At 37.0% G+C, this 16365-nt stretch overlaps 1 protein-coding gene across 2 annotated transcripts in view; it reads left to right on the forward strand.

The window, feature by feature from the left end:
- The window catches only part of RRM1 (ribonucleotide reductase catalytic subunit M1), a 34840-nt gene that overhangs the window by 13340 nt on the left and 5135 nt on the right, over window positions 1-16365 (forward strand). For both annotated transcript variants that reach the window (XM_073808550.1, XM_019939515.3), the window contains exons 6-15: window positions 200-239; window positions 497-659; window positions 4702-4843; window positions 6533-6616; window positions 8275-8436; window positions 8814-8893; window positions 9559-9760; window positions 12434-12583; window positions 12790-13011; window positions 14738-14814. In XM_073808550.1, the coding sequence (XP_073664651.1) occupies window positions 200-239; window positions 497-659; window positions 4702-4843; window positions 6533-6616; window positions 8275-8436; window positions 8814-8893; window positions 9559-9760; window positions 12434-12583; window positions 12790-13011; window positions 14738-14814 (1322 nt within the window). The remainder of the gene's footprint in view (window positions 1-199; window positions 240-496; window positions 660-4701; window positions 4844-6532; window positions 6617-8274; window positions 8437-8813; window positions 8894-9558; window positions 9761-12433; window positions 12584-12789; window positions 13012-14737; window positions 14815-16365) is intronic.

Raw genomic sequence — 16365 nt, forward strand, 5'->3', positions numbered from 1 at the left:
AGGCAGTCTTTTCCAAAACAAATAGCCAATTGATAATGTTCCAAGCTAAAGCTAGTAAAACGAAATATGCTATTCTTGTCATTTAAGATTATATTAAAAACGGAGAAGATTTAAAAAGATTGCCTTATTGTGAATGGTATATCTACTATGTCTTTAAAAACTATGCCCTGGAAGTTTTTTGTTGTTTTGCTTTTTCTAGACGCTGGAGCGATCCTATTTGTTGAAGATCAGTGGAAAAGGTGAGACATGAATGTGTTTGTGTGGTACATTTTCTATTCATTATATTGAAAATAGAGCTTTGAGCTATTAGCCTTAGCACTTCTATTTAAACTCTAACATTTTAAACTTCAGGTTTAGTTTATGAATAATTTTGCTGCTTATTGGTGTAAAATTTTTAAAATTGTCTTTTGGTGTTCCTTTTTTTGACTCAAGTACATATGTCAGCCTAGTTTTTCTCACATGTCCCATTATGTGAAAATTCCTCCTTTGTTTTTAGTGGCTGAAAGACCACAGCATATGTTGATGAGGGTATCTGTGGGCATTCACAAAGAAGATATTGATGCTGCTATTGAAACATACAACCTTCTCTCTGAGAAGTGGTTTACCCATGCCTCTCCCACTCTCTTCAATGCTGGCACCAACCGCCCACAACTTTCTAGGTATGTGTCATCTATAGTCGCTTTTAATGTTCTGAAATGCTTTTGCTAGGGAAATAAACCTTGACCTGAAGAAACTAGGCAGTTCATCACTTAAAAATTAATTTGATATACATTTTTTTTTTTTTTTGCGTTACGCGGGCCTCTTACTGTTGTGGCCTCTCCTGTTGCGGAGCACAGGCTCTGAACGTGCAGGCTCAGCGGCCATGGCTCATGGGCCCAGCCGCTCCATGGCATGTGGGATCCTCCTGGACCGGGGCACGAACCTGTGTCCCCTGCATTGGCAGGCGGACTCTCAACCACTGCGCCACCAGGGAAGCCCTGATATACATTTAATCGCTCCTGTTCTGATTAAATGAGATTTACTTTCTGGAAAGCTCTCTTACTGCAGTGTGGTAAATGAATTGAAGAGAGACAAATGCCGATAATAAAATTTTAAACATGGTTGTGGTGATGGTTGTACAACTCTGCGAATATACTAAAAACCGTTAATTGTACACTTTAAATGGGGAATTGTATGGTATGTGAATTATATCTCAATAAAGTTTTTTTTTTAAAAAGTAAATACTGACAGTAATTAGAGGACTCTAATCGTAGTCTGTATGAGAGATTATGGTATTTTGGGTTAGGGAGGTGAAAGTAGAGATTGAGAGAAATAGACAAATTCAGGAGATTTGGGAGGTAAAATTGATAGAATTTGATGATTTGGATATGAGTCAAGAGTGGTTCCTGAGTTTATGGGTAGAGTAACAGGATTTATTATGGTGCCATTTTCTGATAAAGGAAACATTGGAACAGAGTCTGGTAATTTGTAAAAAAAAGACTAATACACCCTAAGCAAGTTTGTTTTATCCAAGGAACTCAAGGATATGCTAACATCAAAAAGTGTATTAATGTACTTCATTGCACTAACATTTTATATCATTTAATACTTTCATAATAAAAAAACTAGCAAAATAGATACAGAAAATAACTTCCTTTATTTGGTAAAAGATAATCCACTAAAAACTTAGATCTATTGGACCTCTGTTTTGAGCATTCTAGTGGAGGCCTGAGCCAGCATTGTAAGATAAGAAAAAAAAAAGATTGGAAATGAGGGAACGAAACTGTAATGATTCCTGAAGAGCATCTACAGACAAATTATTAGAATTAAAAAGAGATTTCAGCAGAATATCTGGATGTAAATTCGACATAAATTAATCAGTTGAGTTTCTGTATTTTAGCTGTTAGAAGATTTAAGTTTAAAACATATCATAATACTGGAAGGTACCCAAGAATAAATCTAATGAAAGTTGTGTAAGGCTTTTGAGGAAAAAATTCTAAAATGTAATTGAAGGACATTAAAAAACAAATAAATGGAGAGTGATCTTATATTCATAAATGGATTTAATATTGTAACAATGTCAGTTTTTTCCAAGTTAATCTATAGTTTCAGTGTAATTCCAGTCAGAATTTCAACATGCTGATTCTAAAGTTTATATGGAAGAGCAAAATGCTAAGAATAATCTAGTGCTGCTCAAAGATATCAGGTCCTAATCCCTGGAACCTGTAAATGTTACTTTATAAGGAAAAGAGTCTTTGCAGTTATGATTAAGAAAGATCTTGACATAGGGAGATTATCCTGAATTATTCAGGTGGGCCCTGAATCCAGTAAAAATATCCTTATAAGAGAGAGGTTGAGGGAGATATGATACATACAGAAGAAAAGAAGGCAGTGTGTAGATAGAGGCAGATATTGGAGTGATGTGGCTACAAGCAAAGGAGCCACCAGAAGCTGGAAGAGGCAAGGAATATATTCTCCCCTAGAGCCTCTGGAGGAATGTTCTTAATTTTGACCCAGTGAAACTGATGTTGAACTTCTGGCCTCCTGAACTGTGAGAGAATAAATTTCTATATTAAGCCACTGAGTTAGTGGTATTTGTTAGGACAGCTACAGGAAACTAATATAAATAACAAGATAGTTTTGAAGAAAAAGTCCTACCAGATTTCAAGACCACTATAAACCCATGGTTTGTCTATCCCAGAGTAAATACCATACTTTGTGATATTTACTCTGGGATAGTATAGTATCTGCTCTGGCCACTGGAACATAACAGAGAGCTCAAAAAGAGATTCAGGCTTATATGGGAACTTGATGAATAACAGGGTGTCATTGCATTTCATTGGGAAAACAGTGCTAAGGAAATTGGTTATCCTATGGGGAAAAGTATAATTAGATTTCCCTTCTTCATGCCATATATAGAAATAAATTCAAGAGAATGTGAAAGTAAAATCTTTTAGAAGAACATAAAGAGAAAATAAATATTTTCCTCCTCAACTTTTTAATATGAATTTCAAACATTCAGAAAATTTAAAGAAAAGGACAGTGAACTCCACCCATGCACTCACTTCTGCCTAGATAAAAAACTTACTAACATTTTGCCATATATATGTATTTTTATCTTTAAAATTAAAAAAATTTTTTTTTGGCTGAGTCATTTGAAAGTGAGCTGCAGACATCATGACTATCAACCTAAATCTTGATAGATTATATATGACCTCAGAGTAGTGAAGGATTTCTTACAGTAGATATAATAAGCAAACAATATAAGGAAAAATTGACTACATTAAAACTTAAAACTTCTGTGAACCAAATACAGTGAAAATAGTTTCAGACTGGGAGAAGATATTTGCAATGTATATTAACTGTTGAAGGATTATAAGAAAAAGACACAAAACAAAATAGAAACATGGGCTAATTTGTAGAAGAAACTGATTGGCTAATAAACACGTGAGATGATGATAAACTTTGCTGGTGATTAAGAAAATGAAAGTTAATATCATAATGAGATATTTCATACCCAACAGATTGATACAAATTAAAAGGCTGATAATAGTAAGCATTGGTAAGAGTGTGGAACATAGGGAACTCTCATGCATTGCTAGATGGAGTATACGTACCCATTCACTTTGGAGAATCCTTAGTAAAGTGGAACACATGCATATCTTTTGACCCAGAAATTCCTCTCCTAGGTTTATACCCTATAGAAATCCTTAGACATAAGCACAAGGAGATATGCTTAAGAACTTTCACAGCAGCATTGTTTAGAATAGCAAACAAATTGGAAGTAATCCAAATGTCCACCAGTAGGCAAATGGACAAAATATATTGGTATATTCATACAATGGAATAGATTACAGCAGTGAAAATAAACTAGTCCTATATGTATCAGTAGGAATGAATCTCTAACACCGTATTGAGTTAAATAAAAGTGGGTTACAGAGAGATAAGATGGAGCCAGAAATTTCAAAAATGTGGAACATATGTCAATGCTAAAAGAACGTAGAAAGGCATGGAAATGGTATATGATTGTAATTAGGTTATATTTGTAGTGTCTTATTTCTTGAGGTAGGTGCTAAGTACAAAGTATATGTTATATTATTCTCTGTGCCTTTCTGAATGTCTGAATATCTAATAGAAAAAGTCAACAAAGTCCGTCTGATTGGTTGAATATTTAAGTTACTGAAGGGATCATTGGAAGACTAAGGTTCCTGGGGTAGGAGGATAAGATCCAAAGCACAGGTAGAAGGGTTGTCTTCAAAAAGACTGTAAGGAAGCTAAATTTTGATGGACATACCAAATTTGGTTCAGTATTGGATAGGTGGGGTTTTTTTCATAAATGTTTGATTTTTCTTGGCTTACCAATAGGTTGAAAAGGTGTTATGTATGCTTAGGAATTTACATGAGAAAATGTTATAATGGCACATTTGCAGTCTGGTGAACATGGAAGCTAATATTTTTAGACTTATCTCTTAAGCCTTCCTTCCAGGCTTAGCATCTAGGGTAGGCAGCAAGGTGATTTTAAAACAATATATGTTGATATATCTTATTGTGTCATATCCAGTAAAAAGTTTTATTTTGTGTTTTTCCTTCTAAAAACCCCTAGGAATTTTGTAAGCTTCAAATTGTTTATTTGCGTAACTTACTGTCTTTGGATTATATAGTCATTTTTTGATTCTGCTTTGCTTCGGTTCCTTGCTGAGTTGTGACTTTTTTCCCCTGTAGCTGTTTCCTTCTGAGTATGAAAGATGATAGCATTGAAGGTATTTATGACACTCTAAAGCAGTGTGCATTGATATCCAAGTCGGCTGGGGGAATTGGTGTTGCTGTGAGTTGTATTCGAGCTACTGGCAGCTACATTGCTGGGGTAAGCCTCTGTTGTGTGACTAAAAGTGTATAGGCTTAGGGGGATTCAGGTCCGTAAGCAACCAGGCTTGTGATTGAGAGGGCATTTGCTGGGGCTTGGGAGACCTGGATCTCTGTTAATTACTTGCTGGCTGTGTGACTTAGACTGAGTAATTTCACCACTTCTGGTCTCATTTTCATCTGTCTTATTAGAGGTTGATTAGATGGTCTCTAGGGTCAGATTTTGGAATCCTGATTTATTTTAGCAATAATGATAGCATTATTATTATTCATTGCTCACTACATGCTGAATCCGTTGTAAAAGTTTTATGTGAATTACACATTTAACCCTTACTGCAACCTTATGAGATAGATATCATTACAGATACAGTAAACTTTATTCCTTACAGCAACTTTGTGAGTATAGCCACAAAGTCTTCATTTGATAAGTGAGGAAGCTGAAGCTTAGAAAGCTAAATTACTTCCAGAGATTAATCACTTAATATGTGATAGAGCCAAGATTCAAGCTTTAAACATTGTCACTTAATGAGGTAAATTTCATCTCTTCTAGTTCACTATTCACTGGGAGTCAAGATCATGGTTTTGGGTAGAATCTAAAAAATAATACAACTGGATGTATATGCAATACAGAAACAGACTCAAAGATAAAGAAAACAAACTTGTGGTTACTGAAGGGGAGAGAGACGGGGGGAGGGACAAATTAGGGGCATGGGATTAACAGATACAAACTGCTATATATTAAAATAGATAAGCAACCAGGATATACTGTATAGCACAGGGAATTATACCCATTATACTGTAATAACCTATAATGGAGTATAATATGCAAAAATGCTGAATCACTGTGCTGTACACCTGAAACTAACTATTGTAAATCAACTATACTTCAGTTAGGAAAAAAAAGAAAAAAAAAGGTAATCGTTTTGGTTAAGTCCTGGATTTAAATCCTATCTTCACTAATTACTAGTAGTGTGGCCTAGTGCAAGTTATTTTACATCTCTGAGTTTGTTTCCTCCTCTGTAAGGTGAAGAAAATATCTAACCCTATAGAATAAAGTTAGAGTCCAGAAGAAAACCATTCCATTACGTGGTGTTCATTACATAATAGTAGGGTGAGCCATTGCTCACTTATCTTTCTAGGTTGTTTAAAGGCTTGCCTTGAGGTTAGAAGGATTATTTTTAAAATTTGATGAGGTATCTTTTAGTCTTAAGAGTTTATGTATTTTTTTCATCTTCATTCTAGAATCCATTTATTGCTGAGAATCTCCATTTACCTTATTGTCTTGATTTATCCATTGCATATAATTCTTATTGTAAATTGCCTTGAATTCTTTTGGGAAAAAGATACTGTAGTAGCGTTTTTACTCTACCCAAAGTATTTCTTTATATAATGACCTTTTGAACGTGTGGGGTTTAAATTTAGCTATCCTGATTTTCGATTCTTTTGACTTGTAATTTCTCATTGTAAATTAGAGATGCCATGAAATAACTTCGTACATAATTGCGATTTATTCAGCAAAATTTTATTTTATGTTGGGCATTATGTTTTTAAAGCAGAGGGAGAGATGGGGAGCAGATGAAACTGTAGACTGGGAGAGAGTAATTTGTCCACTGGTGAACCGTTTTGTTCTTTTTCTTGCTGAGCCCCCTATTTCTCCTCCAGATGCCTTTATCCTCAGTTTCTCTTTCAGACTAATGGCAATTCCAATGGTCTTGTACCGATGTTGAGGGTATATAACAACACAGCTCGATATGTGGATCAAGGTGGAAACAAGGTATGCTTTGTTACTGAAAGTCCTAGAAACCAGAACTGAAAATCTTTTCTCATATATGCTTATAATAAGATGGCTCATTGTGTATGTTTCTAACAACTTTGCTTTTTTCCACTTTTATGATCAATTTAATGAGTATAATTTTTACTTTTAAGTGTATACAATTGAAGTATACATTTTGATGATTTTGACAGATGTATATACTTGTGTAATCACACCAGTCAAGACATAGAACATTTCCATAACCCCAACATGTTTCCTCATGCACCTTTGTATTACTCACCCATCACTCCCACCAATACATACTTTATCCCTGGCTCCAGGCAGCCAGTGATTGAGTCAGCTGTCTTACATGACAGTTTATTTGCAAGGAATTTCTGAAGTTGTGATTCATATTGATACCTAACCTTGAAAAAGGGTTGTAATATGTTTTCTAGGTTTTTCTTTAAAAAAAGAAAACAAAAACAAAACAAAACTCTGTCTATTTTATAGAGGGAAAAGTAAAGTTGAGAGTATTGGATCATTTATCCAATGTTATCAGCAGGATAGTTTGCAACTATCTAGCCTGTCTTTTATGGATATGTAGGCATAGTAATCACCTATTAGTTTATGAATTTCCTTCTGATGCACTTAAAAAAAAATCTATGGTGGGGGGGCTTTCCTGGTGGCGCAGTGGTTGAGAGTCCGCCTGCCAATGCAGGGGACACGGGTTCGTGCCCCGGTCTGGGAAGATCCCACATATGCCATGGAGCGGCTGGGCCCGTGAGCCATGGCCACTGAGCCTGCGCATCCGGAGCCTGTGCTCTGCAACGGGAGAGGCCACAACAGTGAGAGGCCCGCGTAACGCAAAAAAAAAAAAAAAAAAAAAAAAATCTATGGGAACCTTGATAAGACATACCACCTTTTTGACCCTTTGAGCACAACATTATTGTCAAAGTTAAAGTGATTTTCTTTGGGCTTTGCATACATGTCACATAGTGTAAAGTGAGCTGGACGACTGCTGAAGTGGAAGCTCCATCCCTAGTTCACTGTGTCATTTTGGATAAATTATTTAGTCTTTTATTTTTCTTATATTTTTAAAATAAATTTATTTATTTATTTTTGCCTGAGTTGGGTCTTTGTTGCTGCACGAGGGCTTTCTCTAGTTGCGGCGAGTGGGGGCTACCCTTTGTTGAGGTGCGTGGGCTTCTCATTGCGGTGGCTTCTCTTGTTGCAGAGCACGGGCTCCAGGCACGTGGGCTTCAGTAGTTGCAGCACGCGGGCTCAACAGTTGTGGCTCACGGGCTCTAGAGCGCAGGCTCCTAGTAGTTGTGGCTCACGAGCTTAGTTGCTCTGTGGCATGTGGGATCTTCCCGGACCAGGGCTTGAACCCTTGTACCCTACATTGGCAGGTGGATCCTCAACCGCTGCGCCACCAGGGAAGTCCTATTTAGTCTTTCTTGTTCCACATTTTCTTTATGTTAAATGCTCTTTTTTACTGCTAGAATTGTAAGAAAACTACTACTACTTTATATTTTTATAGTACTTTTATTTGTATTATCTCATTTAATTCATTAATTGTAGTGAAGATCCAAGGAGATATTATTGAAGTGCTTTGGAAAATATGAAGTTTCTTTGTTTTATTCTGTTTCTGAGAAGAATGATGATTTGTTTACCATTAGCGACCTGGGGCATTTGCTATTTACCTGGAGCCTTGGCATTTAGACATCTTTGAGTTCCTTGATTTAAAGAAGAACACAGGAAAGGAAGAACAGCGTGCCAGGGACCTTTTCTTTGCCCTTTGGATTCCGGATCTCTTCATGAAACGAGTGGAGACTAATCAGGTGAGAGATAGGTACTTGTTAGTGATAACAACTTGATTCATATAAGTTTTCTCCTCAGTCATCTTAAGTCATGCTTGGGAAGAGTCCACCTATATGTTATGCAATGGAAAGGCATGCTGAACAAGTTAAGAGATGCCGTTCTTGCCTTCTTGGATTTTTATTCTCTAAAGTAGATGCTATCTGACCTAAATGGTTGAAGGGTCATGAACAAACATGCAAAACTAGATGTTTGGGCCTGAGCCTAAAATTATTATTTCTAAAGCAAATTTTTAAGACAGTCTATGGAAGCCACAATATCCCTTGCAGTGTTCCTAATGGACTACGTGTGGTTGGTTATTTGAAGTTTCTTATGGTTGGTACTCTTCTTCCCTTTGCAGGACTGGTCTTTGATGTGTCCAAATGAGTGTCCTGGTCTGGATGAGGTCTGGGGAGAAGAATTTGAGAAGCTATATGAAAGGTATGGGAAAAATATGAGAGTAATAATGCTTTAACTGTGTGTTTCTTTTATTTACAGGATCTAAATTTTAAAACTACGTCAATCATTAGCCAGTTTCTAGGAATCTTGAGAAGCATCTAGAAGAGAATGTGACTAATAATTTTATTTTGGTCATGTTTTCTTCCTGAATCTTCACCAAAATTTTGGTTTGTCTTCTTTCTTGAAACTTTGGGACATGTAAATAGGTATTCAGGTTTTTTTAATTGATCCTTTAAAAAATTAATGCAAAGAGTTATTTAGCAGGGTTGTTATTAATTTGCTTTGTCATAAAGTACATTTGACAGAACAAGTTATGCTTTGTGTAGTACACAGGAATCAAGGGCAACTGGGACACACATGTCAATAGTTCATTAAATAATAGCACAACAGTACTGCTTTAGCACAGTAGCACAATTTGAGTACTTCAGGTTTTGTTCCTTTTTATTATGGAAGGTTTTGTTGATTTAGTGGGATTGACTTTAGCCATAGTAAAATAAATATCATATTCCTAATTTCTTTCTCTTAGCAAAACTTAGTAAGAAATTTAAGAGTTTTCAATATTTTATATTTTGGTGTTTCTCTTCATGTTATCTGCAATAAAGATTTTCCTTAGGGAATATTAAAATAATACTAGCTTTGCCTTTCAGTTATGAGAAAGAGGGTCGTTTCCGCAAAGTTGTAAAAGCTCAGCAGCTTTGGTATGCCATCATTGAGTCTCAGACAGAGACAGGTACCCCGTACATGCTCTACAAAGATTCCTGTAATCGGAAGAGCAACCAGCAGAACCTAGGAACGATCAAATGCAGCAACCTGTGCACAGAAATAGTAGAATATACCAGCAAAGATGAGGTAGGTAGAAAAACTTCTGCCTCAGGTACTGAGAGAAGAATCTTAGGAGTGATTTATTTGTGACTCCCTTTGTGAATTATTTGTGACTCCCTCACATGATTTCCCTTAAGTTGGGTGAAGGGGGTTTTCGTAGCTTGCTGTAAGCAGAAGGGCACTAAAATAGAGATTATAAAGGAAGAGGTGTGATGTGTGCCCTTAAATATCTTTTAGTCTGAGCCGTGTAGAAAAGACTGTCAATTTTTTATTTCACACACATTGTTGTAATAACCTTTACTTGAGAAAAATAGCAATATATAGTTATTTAGGTTAGGGTTAGGACAAACACAGTAACGTGTTAGGGTGCTCATTCAGTTTAAAGTATGTAAGCATGAGAGAGTCCTTTCAGTGAATGGTGAGACAGAGTTCTCATCTCAGATCTTTAAGGTGATTCACAGAAGAGGCAAGGCTAGAAATGAGACATAGATTTGGATATTTTAAAAAGAAATTTATGGAAAAGCTTTCCATTTGGGAAGAACTGCCTGTATGACAGATCAGAGACAGGGATAGGTTTTGTGCAGTGAGTGTAAAAGTTTGTTTGTTTTGATGGAGCAAATACATTAAGGTTTGGTGTTTGGAGAGATGGCTGCAACTGGGGGAAGGGAGATAGTATGTGAAAGATGGCATGTCTCAGACGCAGGAAAGCCCTTGTAGATTTCTGAAAGGAAAATGGCATCCCTAGGATAGGAAGGATGGCTCTTGCTTCTGGTTATAGAATGGCTTAGTGTGAGAAGAGGCTGGAGGTTAGTTTAAGGAGATTGTTGCATTAGTCAGATGACAGGCAGCTTGGATATTGGATGTAAACTACGAAAATGCGGAGGAAGGAGCACATCCCAAATTCTAGGACCTAAAAAAAACATGACAAATGAAAAGTCAGAAAGAAAATGGTGAGTGAATTGAACATACTGCTAAGGTTGCAGTTTAATTTAACAAAGTTTATTGAGCACCAGCCATGTGTAAGACACTATACTAAGTGCTCTCAGATATAAATGAATGTGGCTCAGCCCCTGCCCTCTGGAAACTTACAATTTAGTTGGAGGAAATTGACATACTCATGACTATTATACAAGATAGATTATATTATAGAGAATAAAATGACCCTTCTTAAAACAAACATCAGATCATATCATTCCTCTGCACAATACTCGTCTTTGATTTTCCAGCCCATCCAGAGTTCGTTCATCCTTTTTTTTTAAATTGAGATATAATTCACATACCATAAATTTCACCCTTCTAAAGTATACAATTCAGTGTTTTTGGTTTGGTTTGTGCAACCATCACTGATAACTAATTCCAGAACATTTTCATCACCCCAGAAAGAAATCTTGTACCCTTTAGCAGTCACTCCCTGTTCCCCTCTTCACCCAGGCCCCGGCACCGCTAACCTATTTTCTGTCTCTGGATTTGTCTATTGTAGGTATTCCATGTAAATGGAATCATATGATATTTGGTCTTTTGTGTCAGTTGTCCATACTGTAGCATGTATCAGTACCTCATTTCTGTCCTTGTAATGCCCTGTGAGATCCTACACAACTGAGTATCCCACCTCATCTGCTCTTACTTTCCCCCTTCCTCACTGTGCTCCAGCTCTACTAATTTTATTGCTGTTTCTCAAACATATGAAGCATACTCCTGTCTCAGGATTTTTGAATGTTAAAATGCTCTTCTCCCCAGGTAGCCATGTGGCTTGCTTTCTGACTTCTTCAGTTCTTTCTTCATATATCCCATTCTCAGTGAGGTCTTCCTTGGCAACTCTATTTAAAAATGGCACTCCTGGGCTTCCCTGGTGGCGTGGTGGTTGAGAGTCCACCTGCCGATGCAGGGGACACGGGTTCGTACCCCAGTCCAGGAAGATCCCACATGCTGCGGAGCGGCTGGGCCCGTGAGCCATAGCCGCTGAGCCTGCGCTCCGCAGTGGGAGAGGCCACAACAGTGAGAGGCCTGCGTACCGCAAAAAAAAAAAAAAAAAAGGCACTCCTTCCATCCTTAGCCCCAAGACTCTGTTTTCTTTTCCTGCCTTATTTTTCTCCCTAGCATTTATTAGGCTTACATGATTCAAGCTATGTTTTAAAAATGGGTACTTTGGCAACATGTGTAAAATTGAGTAGGTGTGAAGGGCATGAGGGAGTCTAGGTGAGAGGAGTTAAGGGCTGTCAGAGTCTCAATGAGGGTGAAGTAGACGTGCAGTTTGGAAGAACTTTCTGCAGTGATAGAAATGTTCTGTATTGGGTGGCTACTGAGCACATGAAATGTGACTAGTGCAATTGAGAAACTGAATTTTAAATTTCATTTAGTTTTAATCTAGTGGCTGCTGTATTGGACAGTGCACATCTACTGACAGATATATATAAAAAATTATAGCACAATGTGGCATACGTCTGGTAGTAGAGCCATGTACCATGAAGCATATGGTTCTTTCCCCATCTTACCTATTTCACTGGTGCGTGGTACAGTTCACATATGTGAATAGGTTTTGGGATTTAGAAATGAACTGGTGAATGATGAAGAGGGAGGAGTCAAAATAGAAATTTAAAATTTTAATGTCAGCAAGTGTTAGAGGCTTACAGAGTAGTGTCATTGACACAGTGGAAGAAATAAAAATCGTGTGACTCTTGACCCTTTTTTTCCGAATTCCAGGTTGCAGTTTGTAACTTGGCTTCCCTGGCCCTGAATATGTATGTTACATCGGAACACACATATGACTTTATGAAGTTGGCTGAAGTCACCAAAGTCATTGTCCGAAACCTGAATAAAATTATTGATATTAACTACTACCCTGTCCCAGAGGTATGAATAGATTTCTCTGCTTATTGGTAATTATTGAAATCCAAGATGGAAGGAGTTTATCACAGTCTTCTAGTCATTGTCTAAATGGTTATCATTGGAATGGTGTGAGAAAACTGAGATAAAGAGAGAGAGTGTGTCATTTGTTACAGAATATTGCTTTTACTGTTCATTAATGTTGTCTCTTGTCTAAATCTGTTGGCACGAAGGCAAGCGTATCAAATAGATGCCATCGCCCCATTGGAATTGGGGTACAAGGTCTGGCAGACGCTTTTATTCTGATGAGGTACCCTTTTGAGAGTCCGGAGGCCCAATTATTGAATAAGCAGATCTTTGAAACCATTTATTATGGAGCCTTGGAAGCCAGCTGTGAATTGGCCAAGGAGTATGGCCCATATGAAACCTATGAGGGCTCTCCAGTCAGCAAAGGAGTAAGTATATGCCTGAAGTTTCTTTTTGCCTGTGAGTTCCTATGGTAGGCTGAATGGTAGCCTTCAAAAAGATATGTTCACATCCTAATGCCTGGAACCTATGACTGTTACCTTATTTGGTTTAAAAAGGGTCTTTACAGATATTGTTAAGGAATTTGAGATGAGGAGATTATCCTGGATTATCCAGGTGGGCCCTAAATCCAGTGACAGTTGTCCTTACAAGAGACACAGAGAAGAAGAGGAGGCAACACGACCATAGAGGCAGAGATCGGAGTGATGCAGCTGCAACCCAGGAGTACTGAGAGCCACTGGAAGTTGGAGAGGCAAAGAACAGAATCTCTTCCAGCCTGTGGAGGGAGTGAGGCCTTCCCAACGTAATGAGTTCGGGCTTCTGGCCTTGAGAACTATGAGAGAATAAATTTTTATTTTAAGCCACTAAATCTGTGGTAATTTGTTACACCAGACAGAGTAAACTCATATGGTCTTTTTGTCCTCTGGAGTAAAAAGGATACTCTGTTTAAAACTAATCATTGCTAAAATGACGTAAGAAGAATGCTAACTGTATTAGTTTTTTTTTTCTTTTTTGGCCGCGCCATGCGCAGCTTTCAGGATCTTAGTTCTCCGACCAGGGTTCGAACCAGGGCCCACAACAGTGAAAGCGCTGAATCTTAACCACTAGACTACCAGGGAACTCCCAAGTATTAGTTTTCTGTTACTAAACTTAGTGTATTAAAACAACATACATTCAGTATCAGTTTCCATGGGTCATGAGTGCAGACTTGGGTTAGCTGAGTCTTGATCTCTGGATCTCTCAAAGCTACAGTCAGAATGTCGGTAGAGGCTGTGGTCTCATCTGAGGCTCAGGGTCCTCCTCCAAGCTCACCTGGTTCATTTCCTTGTAACTCTAGAACTCTTGGCATCTTGCTTCTTCAAAGCCAGTAGGAGGGAGAGTCCCTCATTTCAAGAAGAGCGCAGTCCTGTCGCCCATTTGAGGGTTTTCATTTGTTAGGTCAGGGCCACCCAGGATAGTCTCACTTTTAACTAAAAAATTAACTGATTTTCACCCTTAATTGCACCTGCAGAAATCCTTCACATTTGTCATAGTTATGTGAGTGGCATCCATTGTATTTCCAGGTCCTGTATACACTGAAGGGGAGGAGAATATAATGGTCTATACCCTAGGGGGCTGGGAATCTGGGAGCTGTCCTAGAATTCCACGATCCACACTGCCTTCATCATGAGTAGTATGATTCTCCTCCCTGTAAAATAAGATGTTATTTTTAGTTCTCACAGTGCCTGCTGATATTTAGGAACTCTACATTGTTTGAAAATAAGTTTATTAGCTAAATAGATTGAGAGGCAGATCAAGGCAGTTAAAAAAGATGAGGCTAGAGTAATTCTTTTACTGTACAAAAACAACATGCTTTCATAAATGTTAGAATTTCCTGGTTTATACATATGATAGGGGTCCTCTGAGAGGACTCAGCCAGGGACATGGGGAAGAGGTAAGCCTTAATCAGTTTTCTTAGCCTGCTTCTAATCAATATGACTACATAGAAATTTGTCCAGGAAAGTCTCTGGTCCTTGTATTTCTTACACAGCTTTACCAAAAGACAGCATTTGTTGGGATGTGGGGGCATGGCAGTTAGTTATTTGTTTGGTTTTTGTCATAGTTTTAAATTGTCATACAATGATTTATCATAAATTTGGGTTGTTTATTCCTTAGATCCTTCAGTATGATATGTGGAATGTTACTCCTACAAACCTGTGGGACTGGAAACTTCTCAAGGAGAAGATTGCAAAGTAAGTAGAGATATAAAGTGGCTTTGAAGTGAGGAGGGTTCAGGTTTTCAGCCTGGCTCTTTCGAACTTAGGTATGTTATTTTAGCTTCTGAAATTCATTTTTTGTCTTTTAAATGGGACTGAAATGACCTATCCATAGAACTATTTTTTTTTAAAATGCTTCCTAGGACAATATATTTTATATGTATAGTAACCTGCAAATTGCTTGGCACAATGAAAGCATTTTAATACCTGGTAGGTATTATTATTATTAGTTGATCTTGTTTTAGGGGCTTGAGTACCAAGATTAGGTAATTCTTTTTCTCGTTAAACCTTCATATTTCCAAGTGTGTTTGCTTTTTAAATGTTTTTTCACTTTTATTTATTGCTTAACCACATTGGGCACATAAATGACTTTCAATGAATTGATTGTCATAGGACTTCATTACGGATTTTGGAAGAGCTTTTGGAGGGTTTAATGTGTTAAACTGTGTGAAAGAAAAATGTAAAAATTGAAAAATGTAGTCCTTTCCAGCTAATAAACATAAGAGATTTGAGTGCAGGCAGAATGTTTTGCTGAATGTTTGTCTGTCATGTCTAGGTTAATGCATATACAAAGTGTTTAATGTTTGCAGAAGGAAGCAGTAGCTTTAAAATGCTCTTTAAAATATCTGTTTACCTTAAAATTGTTTTGTTACTCAAATAATACATGTTAGATAATTTAGAAAACATACATGTGGAAAGGGAATAAAATGAAAATTATCCCAGTACCATCACCCCCCAAAAAAACCTGTTTGTATCTTTTTGTCTATCATCCTCAGACTTTCTTATGAGTGTGTATATATGTGTATATTTACATGCAGATTCAATTTTTACAAAAATGGACCTGTATTCTATTTATTATTCTGTTTTTCTCAAAATAATGTAGTTTAAATATTTTTTATGTATAACTTTTTTAAATTTCAAAATTAATACATGAATACACATTCATTGTTAATAAAGTTCAAATATGGAAATAAAATAGAAAGTAAAAGCCCTTCTTTATACCATTTATATATAAATGGTTCTGCCAACCATTTTGTCCCACAAAACAAACAAAAAAACCAACTTACTCCTTTTCTCAGAGATAACCATTGTGAATGGTGTATATTTTTCTAGACCTTTTTCAGTACATTTGCAGATACGCACACACAGTTTTATTATATAAATGAGATCAAACTTGACATGTTTTGAGACTTTTTATTTAGTGATTTATTTTGGAGATGTTTCTCTTTTAGTACATGCAGATTTACCTATTGTTTTTAGTGATTACAGACAATTCCATAGCTTGGATATATCATATATATATGACTTTTCAAAACATTTTCCTGTCTCTGGACAGGAAACCACTGTCCACTCTACTGAGGGAGTAAAGACATGGAGATAGTTGGTGGTTTGCTTGATGCCTCACAACTAGAAAATGACATAGAGAGGTTGAAAGTCCAGTTGTACAGACTCCATTAGGATGTGAGTCTCTATGCTAAGTGCTGTATGAATCCAGAGGTATGGAATGTAGGAAAGATGAACTCTTTG

Source organism: Tursiops truncatus, chromosome 8 (assembly GCF_011762595.2).
Source record: "Tursiops truncatus isolate mTurTru1 chromosome 8, mTurTru1.mat.Y, whole genome shotgun sequence".
NCBI classification, from domain to species: domain Eukaryota; kingdom Metazoa; phylum Chordata; class Mammalia; order Artiodactyla; family Delphinidae; genus Tursiops; species Tursiops truncatus.